The 12,904-nt window shown below is 42.7% G+C and overlaps 1 protein-coding gene across 1 annotated transcript in view; it reads left to right on the plus strand.

Annotated features, from left to right (window-relative positions):
* Positions 1 to 6,519: 6,519 nt before the first annotated feature.
* dachd (dachshund d) overlaps positions 6,520 to 12,904 on the plus strand; it is an 84,937-nt gene continuing 78,552 nt past the window's right edge. Inside the window, exon 1 of the mRNA XM_068746158.1 lies at positions 6,520 to 7,070. Coding sequence (XP_068602259.1) covers positions 6,520 to 7,070 — 551 coding nt within the window. The remainder of the gene's footprint in view (positions 7,071 to 12,904) is intronic.

Genomic DNA, 12,904 nt, shown 5'->3' on the forward strand with positions numbered 1-12,904 from the left:
CCGCTTGGCTTTGGCCTCATGCTTAATGTATTCCGGTTTAACTGATTCCTTGATCCTAAAGGACATTGCATCTCATTTCTTGTCACTCGTCTCCTAAATTCCTAAAGGTACAATTAGCATTTTGTTTGACAAAATGTTGAAAGGTTCATAGATTGATATTTGCGAATATGCAGCCAGTTGTTTTTTTTTTGGGGGGGGGGGGGGTCCAAATGCAAATTCTGACATTTATTAACTTTTATTATAGATATTCTGTTTATGGATTGTAAAACTCTGCATAGATTTAATAGGAATAAAGTAAAAAAATTACAATGTTTAAACACAATCAGTGTGGCAAGCCAGCGAGTGTGTAATTTTGTGTGGTGTGGCAATGAAATGTTTTATGGGCCCTGATTTATGTCCTGTGCATGGCATTTCTAATGAGAGAGACCAACATTGCAGTGCGCCTGTGTTCCAGGAAACTACATTTACAGCAGCTCTTTTTTTTTTCTCAAGAGTGTTTTTCCCCTGTGAAATAATGTCAGCACTTTCCCACCTTCAAAGTCCTTTTGTTTCCAGATCTATTAACAATTCTAATTGTACAGGAACACTTGTTAAGTAAGGCTGGTAAATAAAGCAGGAAACGCATTATTTCCTTTTAGTGCAGATTAAAGGTACAGCTACGCAGGGTTGAAGCACATTAATGAGGTTTTAAATAAAAATGCTGGCAGGGAGTTTACACCGCTGACTGGTTTAACTGCAGTAAGCAGTTGATTTTCCTTGATGTTAAAGGGGGAACATTATTTCACCGACTAATGAAAAATACATCTTTCCGGCCTCCTATCTGTTAATTAACATGTTTGTGTTCAGGGATTTTCAAAAAAAGGGATACAATCGCTTTCAATCTGATTAAAGTAAGTGATACATAATAGAGAGGTTGTTTTCCTTGTGTCCTTCTGTTAATTGAATAGCTTTGCAGGAGCTGGAATGTTATTCCTAGTCACAGCAGTTTCCACGGACCTGGCTGGCCGGGATGCCCCTATCTTAATTATGGATCATACTCCAAATGCGGTTCAATTTCCTCAGCCAGACAGTTTCTGTTAGCTGCTATTTTGGAGGCCAATAACAAACGTCAAAGCTCGGGATGATGAAAGCAATTAACGTTTCCCTTTGTTTTCTAAGCATAGCCAGATACGGCCTGACTGTTTGTACAGCATTTATTAAACATTGACCAAGTGGAATTGAATCTGTCATCGATGAAGTTTTCCGAGACAATTACCTTTTAGCCTGGCAAACAGTGTTTCACTCGCCCATCGTCTCACAGCTTACGGCTGTGATTAGCCATTTGATTTCATCCGGCCCAACTGAAATCCACCACCGCAGAGAGGAAGAGCGAGAGAGAGAGAGAGAGGAAAGGATTTATATATATTTTTACCATCGGAATTTCTCAATTAGCATACCACATTTTCTCCATTAGATAAACTGCCTTTAGAGAGCTGGCCGGTTTAATCTGTTTAATGTCCGTGTAAACTATAATCTCTTGATTCCAAAAAGAAATCCCTTAAGGACATCATTCGCACATACTCTTCACAAGACGATTTTTTTTGAAAGACACGATGGAGAGCAGCTTTTAAAGAGGGATTGCGCGGTGACGGGTTGTTATGCCCTGTCATGCTTTTCTTTCTGTGGCTCTTGGATTTGTGCAAGTTGCAGTTTCACTTGCTTGAGCTTAGCTAATCATTAGTAATTACACTTTAGCACGCGTGCGCCTGCTTGAATAGCACTAGAACACACGCTGCTGCCTTTGAGATTGTTCCAGTAGTAGTACTGGCCACTCTGCGTTCTGGGCGGAGCAGCCGGCTGAGCTTTTGGAGGAAATGACACCATGTGACTTGATGCATAAATTGAACTTTGATCTCAGATTGAGTCAAAACCATATCAGGTTTTGTGCATGTAGATCACTGTCAGCAGAGCAGGGCAGTTTGTTTGTATGGATAGAGAAATCAGGATTTGCCGTTAGCCTACTGAACGATGAGCTGAGAGAAATCAGAGCGTTTACATGTACATCATTTCCTTCCATCATGCACTGCAGGCTGTATGAATTAGGGGCTGCAAACACAGCCTCATTCTCCTTGCATCACGGCAAGAGTCACTCCATTGATTACCCTTCCCCGCTCCCAGGAAATGGCTCATGCATCGCGTGCACATTATAACAAATGTTCTCTTTGCATTACAATTGAATTGTGATTGTTATGTTCAATCAATGGGGAAAGGTCACGGGATCGCTGCTGCCAGCGCTTTAATGGGGAAGTCGATGAGGATTCATTTTAATCACTGCGACTGTGGCAGAATGAGCACAACACTGAGAGACTGTCAATGGCCCGGTAATTACCGCTGTTTATACAGGTTGCTGCTTTGGCAATTTAGATGTCCACAAATCTCTCCGTTTCTTCGCCACAGTTATATTAGAAGCTGCATGGAATCAAATGAGTCACTGTGCTGCCGGACGCGGACCGTGACTGTTCTAATTGGTGGACTATCATTGAGGCCGGCGTTTTGAAAATGAAGTGAGCTCCATTTGCTCCTTTTATGAGCGGTTGCTTTACCAGAGAGCTGTTACGTATGTCACCAGGGGTGTATTCTTTTAGCCGAGTCGAACGCCTGCGAATAATAGTTGTATCCAGATTGTGCCTGTGAATGCATCAATCGTGCTTACAAAGATCGGTTCATGTTAGTCCTTCTGTAAGACGTTCTCTTTACGGAACGGCGGGAATTCATGAGAAAATGCTCGTTCCTTCTTTTTCTGTCTATTGCACTTTGATTTCTGTTTACGTTGTTAAACACTCTCCTTCACTGAAATTGGGCAACGTGAGCTGTTTTAAATATATTTTAAATGTGAGGTGACCCATGTATAAAAAATCAAAACAACATTTAGCCCATAAAACTGGTCAAAAGTAGTTGGAATATCACATAGAGGTAAACATTCAAAATAAAGCAGAAACAGAAAAAAACAGCAGCTTCTCTGAGTCAGACGATGTTTGGGGTAAACGTTACTCAACTTTGAGAAATGTAATTTTTAGATTTCAAGCATTGCCATTTGACTGATGAGTTCGCAGACACGTTTTGGACTGAGTCAGGGGGCTTCTGAACTGAAGCAATACAATGAATGAAAGTCACGAATCAAATCCTGCAACTGTTAGACAGAAACCAACTCGCCCTCCATCATCAGTCTGCTCTCGGACACCCACCTTCACCCCCCCCCCGGTGGCATGTTGGTGCTGGACTGACTCTAAGAATAGATGGGGTCGAGGCAGCGTAACCTTGGAGAAACAAATATTCATGATCAATAAGTGATTTAATCCAAGCATCTAAATGATTCTTATATGTCTGAAGCTGCTCCCCCCCCCCCCCCCCCCCCCATGTGCAAAAGTGGTTTCTAGATTTATGCATGTGAGGTGAAGGGGCATTTTAAAAAGACTACACGGTATCATTGCTTTGAAATGTCATGTAATCATAGGTTGGGGGGGGGGGGGGGGGGGGGGGGGGTGCTGGCCACAGAGCGCTAAGTGATGCTGCAGATAATGAATTGCCTCTGAAACATCATACGTCGTGAGTGAGATGCTTTGTCCCGAGCTCTGTACACACCAACTCTGTTCAATTAAAGTTATTTATCTCTCTTGTTTTGTAAGTCCATCAATTATATTGTGATACACTTAATGTCCATAAGAGGATGATGTATGATTGGTCTAATTATTTCTTATTCACCATGCTTTCTAAAGCATATCAATTTTGTTAATACCATGTAATTAAAACACGTCAGCGCTCTACAAGTTACTGGCTGTATTAATGACTGCGAGAATTATTTTAATTAAATAGCCAATTATAGAGAATTCCCAGCCATAGGAATTGACATTTAAATGAATTCAATTTAAATTGCTTTTCAACATTGTTTTATCAAAGCTTTATGGGGTGAATAAATTATAACATCCAACAATATCGAGTGTCATTGATCATACACAAGCATTACCCCGGGTCCATACATTTTGAAGCGCTTTCCTGATGCCATGCATCATGCTGGGTGATTACGCTTTGACACAGTCGTTTGTTTACTGTAATCTAATCCACACGTACTGTACTTCTGTGCACTTTGCCGCTGTGTTTAGTAAGTATTCAGCCAGCAGACAAACTTCCTCCATGGTGCGCGTTTACAGCCGCGTTGCACAGTTTGAATCGTCCATGACCTCATTGTACACAAGACAAAACAAAAGTAAACAATTCTTCTCCTACTTCTTTCCTCTAAATATAAGCCTATAAACATCTCTCCTTCCATGCAGTAATGTGTTTGCATTTGTGCAGAGTGATATCAACTTGCCTGTAGTGCGCTGTCGGCTTTATTTTTGTGTTGCGCTGTTGTTTTCACACAAGCAAGCCCACCCAGTCCGTTGAAAGACCTCCGTATCTCGAGCGTCATGCGTATCCTGTGGTGCCTTTTAATACCTATTAGGCCACTCTAGCCTGTTTATTTTCCTTTTCTCCTTCATAATGTTAATGAAAGTCATTTTTCAGACATTACAAGCGCAATGATTTGCAGTTAACCCGCGCAAAAACAAGAGGAATGGTGGGCAAACTGTTGTGACATTCATTGTATATAATGAAATCTTAATATGGTGCATATTTAAGTGAAAGGTTAGCAAGATAAAGGGCAAATGGATTGCCTGGCAATGAATTTTAAGCAGTTATTGATTTTACACTACAAGCTACTTCTTTCCCTGAATGATAATTTTGAAATGGCACACTGCTTATCTTAAAGCTGATCCGACACAACAAGACAACAGGAATACATCGAATATTAAAGTGAATGTGATAAGTAATACTCCAAATATTCGGCACACTATAATGGGAATGCAAGTGCTGATGTATGGTGCACTCCCAGATTATGTTAAATAGAAACACAACTAGCATGGAAAACATACCATCTTGATTATAAACATTAAAAACTGAGAAAAACATGACTTTTGGTTTGAACACCACTTTGCAGAAACAATTCTTTTTACATTTGGAAATAAAGTCTGATCTAACGGTACAGCTAAGAGAGTTTAAAAACATCATTTGGGCTAATTTCCCCCCCAAAAAAACACTTTGCAAACTGATCATTTCTTTCCTGCGCACCTCGAATAACACATTAAAGCTAATGATCTTTTGCTACTCCATTCTGAAAGGTATCTAACTTCTAATTTTAAAAGGGCCCATTCTAGAAATAAAGTGTGCAAATTAGGATAATCAAGCTGCTTGTTTACATACTTCTCTGTCTTAGACAAACTAATTGATTTGGAAAGAAGGGCAAGAGAATATATACTGTAAACGTGGACTTGACCCGCCTGTTTGCTGCGTTGCTGCATTTCCTCCCTCATTTCCTGTTCTGTTTGAGAATGAGGGAAAGTTTGGAACCGTAGTTGGGTAAAGCTCGTATACCCTCAGCATTATGAAGCACAAACCTTGAATGGGATGGTGCTTCATAGTTACAAGTTTACATACAAGTTTCTTTTCTTTAGTTTTTATTCTGGGTAGCGTGTTCCCGCACCATCGCAGATTCCCCAGTGTGACAGAACATGTTTCTGGTTACTTTTAACACTGTAAGCAAAGTCTTCTGCCATTATAAAGTAAGGCTTAGGTACAACAGCAAAAATACACACAAAGGACGCTACGATTACATTTCTGTGGTGATTATAACTTTATTTACTTTAAAAGTATACGCAGCATAGGATTCGCTGTAATCAGTTTTGTGTTGGCTTTTACAATGAAACCTCCATCTCTTCAGGAACAGCCGCGTCTTCATGTTGCGTCAGGAAGTCTTAAGGGAAGCTCTGCGAGTTCAATATTCATAGAGGCCTAATAAAAGAGACAGTTAGACAAAGATTCATGCTGGCAATACTGAAACTAGGACAGAACCAGAGAGCTATTACCAGACACACACTATTTACATGCTTACAAAATGATCTCAACTGTTGCAGTCTCACGTAAAACGTTTTTCCTGAAGCTTTTTGATGTTTAGACTAATCAGATCTCAGTAATCAGATCTCACTCCTGCTTTCAGGTGTGGAACAAGAAATAAGAGAACAAAAATCAGACTTAAGAAGAGCGTGGATTAATCAGACAGACCCCCCCCCCCCCCTAGGTAATAATCAATGCAACATTTTAAGAGCCCTGCAACATTTCAGCCAGTTATCTGTTCTTCAAAGGCTTCCCTGTCCCCCGTAGCTCCTCCCCCTCCGTACCGTGTGACAACAACAACTCATCCACAGAGCGGAGCTGCACTTTTCGGCTCATTTTCCTCCTGTCATTCCTCCTCCTCTCTTTGATCATTGTCCCCCCCCCTCCCTCCCCAAAGCCCTCACTCAGCACGCCTTTTCGGCAGCTCTTTTACTTCTCCAACTTATCCGAGGAGCTAAACTCTCGTGGATTCTTTCATTTACGGGTCGAACCGGCAAGCTGGGTTTTCTACTTTGAACTTCGGCTCCTCTCTTCCCCTCCTTCCAGGTGACCATGGCCGCGCCGGCTGCTCTGATCCCACCGACTCCTCTGCTTCCACCGCCTCCGATCTCGACTCCGTGCGCGACCACGTCCCCGCCGTCGGCAACTTCCTCACCGTCTCCATCCCTGGCCCCCGCGCCCGTCCCCGGACAGAACCTGTTCAGATCAGAGCCATTCGCCACGGGCAGCCCGGGCATCCCGGCCGCGTCCCTACCGCCCGGTAAACCCGTGTACTCCACCCCGTCGCCTGTTGAGAACATACCGCAAAACAACGAGTGCAAGATGGTCGAGTTGCGCGGCGCCAAAGTGGCGTCTTTCACCGTGGACAGCTGCGAGCTCATCTGCCTCCCGCAGGCGTTCGACCTGTTCCTGAAGCACCTGGTCGGCGGGCTGCACACGGTCTACACCAAGCTGAAGCGGCTGGAGATCACGCCGGTGGTGTGCAACGTGGAGCAGGTCCGCATCCTCCGGGGGCTCGGCGCCATCCAACCGGGGGTGAACCGCTGTAAACTCATCTCCAGAAAAGACTTCGAGACGCTGTACAACGACTGCACCAATGCGAGGTCAGTGGCCGGCTCTGGTCCGGCGTGCGGGCTCACCCCACTCCCGTGCGTAAAGGCGCAGCAGCAAGGACGGGGGAGACATTTATCCTTTTCTGAGACAAGCGCGGCGTAGTTCAATCAACGCGATCAACTAAGCAGCCGTAATTAATAATAGGTTCGGGTTAGGGTATCGATATTTTAAGCGTCAGCGTGGACGCGTTTGCGCGCGTCCAGGCGGGGTGCTCGTAGCTGTCTGCGCGACAAAGAGGAGGAGGTCAACGCGGAAAAAAGTTTATTGAAAGTTTCCAACACGTGCGGGGGGAAAGAACTGTGTCACTAACAAATTAATCGATAATATCTGGGATTTAGTAGAAATGTTAATGAGAAAATAGAATCAGGAATAATAGCCCGCAGCCATTTCTGCCGCACTAAACTTTATTATAAATGACTCTGGAATAATATGGGGTTATATTCCCCTGCCATAGTGGGAATAGAACTGCAACAATTAGTGGCTTTGATTTTCAGAAAGGAAGCAAAACAACCTGATCATAATTAGAAGTATCGTTTTATTTCTGTTAGTTGATTTCTTGGTATTGAAAAACATTTTCATGAATTAAATACGTTTCTGAGACTCTAATTTGGAAACTAATATATGAAGCCATTTTCTACACTGTAAAAGCTGAGGACCACTGACAGGCTAAAACAGACTCAGTCAGTGAGGCAAACGTTACACATATATTTATTTAATTAACTGATATTAAATTAATAGCATTTTCAGATTTATTTGCTTTAACGTGGCCTGATTGAAATGGGGTTCAGTGTTTGATTAAAAGTCATTTTTTTTGCTGTCCTGTTGCTCCCAGCTTTGATGTATCGCTCAGTCTCACAGGACGATTCAGCCAGCTCAAATTTACCATCTTACCTGTCACTATGATGGATTCCATATTGATCCCCTTCCCCAGAAATGAGCTGGAAATGCAAATATGATGGAAAGGCTCGTGTCGGTGTGGAATAGCAACACTTTAAATCACTTGGCTATTTCAGTTCACTTTAGGACAATTATAGTGTGAGAATAAAGTTTATTCTGATTTACAGCTAAACATTTAAGCTCACAAGGTGATATGAAAAAAACACTTAAAGGAACATTCAGAATTTGCGGTGCAAATTGGCAGCTTTTTTTTGCTTTAGGTTTTGAGACTTAAAGAATTATCTGCAAAGTGCCTGAGCAGAAAATGCAATCACAAATAAGCTGCACAACATTTTGTGGAAGACTCTGAAAGGGATGTTCCTGCAATGACTTATTTTTCTCAAACTTTTGTTTTGTGTGTGTATTTAATCAATTGAAAATTTTAGTAGCCTACATTTTTTTTTAAATCTATGAATGAATATGTGGATCTTAGACATTTTCATTATTGCACCTGAGCACTTCGGTGCTTCAGCAACATTTACAAAGCCATGTCGTGTGGCGAGCCTCTTCTCATTCCATGGCGTCGGGGTTCCAGGTGACAAAGTATGTGGTTGAACTCTCCGGGCTGTCGATGGGTGGATGGCCAGGGATGGGGTTAAAGGATAATGCAGTGCCTCGCGTCGCTTTAATGACGCTAAAGTGCTGGGCTATTACAGGCACATGGACAGGACTGTAATTGTCTCTGAAAGCAGCCAGGTACTCCTGGTGCTGGGCTGAAATCAATCACTCAGACCCAGCCTGCCCCATTTGGAGAATTACATCATGGAACAGTGAGGCATCCGCTGGATAAAAGGCTTCTGTTACTTAGAAAGAGTTGATTTTATTTGCAGGGATGCGTGCGTTTGCCATTGAACTGCCGCTGACAAAATGATCATTCATGAGTGAACTGGACACGGGTTGCCCTGTAGGTGCAAACGGGTCCACGCCTCCAAGGTTGATGTTCCGTTTTTCAGCGACTTACTGCCACTGAAAAGTATCGGAGTTCACCGGTTAACCCTCTCAGGTTACACAACAGCAGCCTGCTGCCTGAGACCGTTTGGCTTTTCATCCTGTCCTGTTACCACAGTGCCACCAGACTTGATGCAGTGACAGAGTGGCAACAATGAAGGGAATAATACTCCTGCACAATGGGTCTTACTATTTCACATGCTGCTTAGCCCCCCCCCCTCGCACATTCTATTGTGTGGAAACAACACTGCTCTCATTTTACACAGTGTGAATGTGAACAGCGTCGCGGAGCCCCGATTCATCCCACTGTGTTCGTTTGGGCGTGGATGCAAACAGACAAATTGTTCCCTGCTGTTACTTTTGCATCATTTTTTTGTTGCATTAAATGCTGCTCAGAGATTCTGCCAGATAAAAAAAAAGAAGAAATAATTATAGTGTGAAATATTTTGCATACGTTTTGCATGTGTTTTCTAAATAATAGCAAACACTGTAATTTATGAAATGTTATTTTTTTTGTAATAGTCTTAACTCTATAATCAGTGTTGACTTCATAATTTTCTTAAGGACTCTCATGCAAGATTAGCAGCAGCATTCACGCTGCTTCCCACACTGATCCAGGTTCAGCAATCTCCCTTACATTATGCCTCTTGTCCTCCAGGAGCCCTCAGGAGCCCCCCCCCCCTCCCTGCTCCAGCTACTTGTTTTCCTTTTCATTTTCCCTGTGGTGGCACGGAAAAGGTTCTTATTGCTTTGTGACACTTGAACTCTCTGAGAGGTTATTATAACACACGGGGCGGTGCAGAGATATCGCATAGCTCCCATTGGTCTGCTTTTTTTTGGAGGCCGTCTATCCCGATGCTGGGGCTCAGACATGCAGCAATTCCTCGACAATCATCGTCCACCCTTGAAGATTAACCGAAGGCCTCAGCCGATGTCCCACCACTGGGAGCATGTCGGCTTTTCGCTTACGTGCCCTTCTTTAAGTCCCCCCCCCCCCCCCCCAGCTGGTTTCAAACGGATCTCACTCTGAAACACGTCAGTCGGGTCACAGAAAGCACTTTTTGTTGAACCGATATTTTTTAATTGATCCTGATGCGATAGAGAGGAGGGGAGCTGTCACCTCTTTTGTTCCCCCTTCCCAAAGTGTTTACGCCTAAACACACATATTTGCAAATGCCGGTAATTGTTTTGTTCTGCGCTCAGTGTGAGCTGCCACCGAGGGTGCCAGCTTGTCGCTCTCCCTCCTCTCCTCTTATAATATATTTGTTTTCTACAAGGCACGGATGTGTTTACAGGTACTCAGGGGAGATTTCTGGATTCCATTCAAATCATTCCCAGTCAGAGTGGGTGCTAAGATACCCGTCACCCAGCAACCACATCCAAGAGGGAGCTCAGGCGATAATAACTTCAAAAACAGAATGACAGATGCCTGATTAGAGATAGAGAGACAGAAAGAGCGAGAGAATGGTATACAAAGCCGTTTCAAACGCAAATCTATTGGAACACTTTTGTTTTTTAAGTTAATTTGGCCATCATGTTGAGCTGAGTTTGTTTTGGGTTTGTTTTTTTTTTTAGCTGAGGGATAAAACATTTTAAGACCCGTCTCTTTCCTTGCATTTTTAATCCTTTCGTGAGCTCCGCTAAATTTGATTAGGTACAGTACATGTGCTCAAGTCAACTGTGCAGTTAGCAGATGGCGGCAAGGTGGGTTTTCTTTTTTTTTGCAAAAATGGTCTCCTTGAAAGTCAGAATCGCTTTATTGACTTGACATTCACTGAGCTGGAACACGTGCAAATGAAACTGTTTTTGTTTTTTTGAGAGCGAGAGAAATCCATTGATGAGCTCAGCAAACAAAACGTACATTATTTTTCTCCATTTCTCTTAAAAGTGTTGTTGAAGCTGAGCCAAAACTGTGGAAACCACAAAATTTCACTTGTTATCGAGGCTTTGTTTGACACTGTCTGATGTCATTTGTGGATTTAGAGGCTATTTGCATGACGGAGAGGCCTGCATTGTTAATTTGCCTGTTGGAGCCATCAGTTGTCCAAGCTCTTATCTTATTTGCATGCCTTTACTGGATCCACAACAGCAGCTGAATTACCAATTAATTTTTCGACCCACTGAAACGGTCTAGAATTTCACATTTGCATCCTGTCTTTCCATCTTGATTAGGGTATTAAAATGGCTTATTTTGCTATGTTCTCCATCCATAAAGGAGTGTTAGTGCAGATTTGAGACAATACCCTCTTCCTGCATTGATAAGACTTATATGGTAAGTTGAAGTTGGACACTGATTTTTGCATGATTATCTTAGACTTGAGACTGAATCTGAAAGGCAAGGGATAGATTTTGGGTGACTCTGATTCCTGCTGTCCTCCCTCTCCATTCAGAGCTGTCCGGCTCCCTCCTTTACTCATGGCCTCTTTCATATTACAGCACATTTAGGGAGCATGGCGGAAGCCACTGACGCTCCAACCAGGATGTTAAGTGCTACTGACAGAAGTTAGAGGGAGCAGATGAGATTTCCTGATTGGAGAAGAAATGCAAGCCATTGCACGGCTCTGTCTAATATGGTCACATAGAGAAATTGATTTTCCTCAGAAATTAATTAATTTTTCATATAGCCTAAAGCTGGAGTTTAAAAAAGAGTGCACACTTGCTGGTTTCCTATATCCCCCCCCCCCCCCTTTTTTTTTTTAAGAATTATTGCCTAATCATATTAATACGTTTGCCCCAAGGAGGAAAAGATAATTGTACAAATGCATTTGGAAATATGTATCACTGAGTATTTATGATTAAATTATGCAAATAAAGCTGCTCACATCCTTCGTGAGCCCAGATTGTCTAATTAGGATTGATATGGCGAATAGATGTTGGGGAATCTGAATACAAGCATGTCCAAAGAGCAGAAAATTGAAAATGACAAGGCTGGAATCCTTAAAAAGTGTTCAGGTTTTTTTTCTTTCTCTCCCTCCCTGTCTAATTCAGCGTAACTGTATCAGGAGTTAATTTTCCCCGGCTTCATTTCTTGTCTGAGCTGACAGGAAAATGAATCCATCAGGGAAGCATCTCAGATGGGATTCCACAAATTTCCTCCACTTGTTTTTCTCACCCCTCCGCCCCCCTCCCTCTTCATTTTCACGGAGTCTATCAGGGACGAATCTTTTCCTGAGCAAAGATGCAGATGTTTCCCCTCGGGTGCCAGTGTTTGTGAAGCTCTCTAATCAATACAAAAGAGCCCCGAATAATTGAACTTTATTAAAAAGGAACGACAGCCAAACAAAATTCTCTGTTATTTTGGGAATTTCAGTGAAGTAACGCAAATCATGTGTTAGCAAATGATTTGAATGTTGATAAATACCTCCATTTTTTTTACCAAGAGACCATTTGCAGGGCATGGGAGAACATGACAATCTCACAGTAAGCATGTAAATGCAGGGTATTCACTGCAAGGCTAAATAATCTCAGTAGTCACATGCTTCATACATTAAAGTAATTTCAGAATATATTAAATCAATTGCATGATATTTCTATTTAATGAACGTCGTACCAGAAATGGCAGACGCTGGTTGGAGGCAACGTTTCCGCGCGATTTAACAGCAGCCGCGTCCGAAGCTGTGCTCAGTGATACATCACAGCGAGGATGTGACATCAGCTCTCGCTCTTCTTCTGCTGTGAGCTTCAGATGAATGGCACAGCACAGGATTCGGCTCTAGTGCCTCCAACAGTATCTATTAAAGGGCCGATTGTTATCTAATCTTTACCTGGTAGCTAGCTGGAAAAGCCCCCCGAGCTAATGACACTTGAGACTATAGCAGCACATTCTATGGTGGCTCACAGCATCAATACCTCCAGATGAAAAGCCGAGAACGCAGCCCCACAGCTATTTGTGTCGACTCTGCATTCACTTAAACGGCAGAAACACTTTATTCATTCTGTT

This window comes from Brachionichthys hirsutus, chromosome 12, assembly GCF_040956055.1.
Source record: "Brachionichthys hirsutus isolate HB-005 chromosome 12, CSIRO-AGI_Bhir_v1, whole genome shotgun sequence".
NCBI lineage: Eukaryota > Metazoa > Chordata > Actinopteri > Lophiiformes > Brachionichthyidae > Brachionichthys > Brachionichthys hirsutus.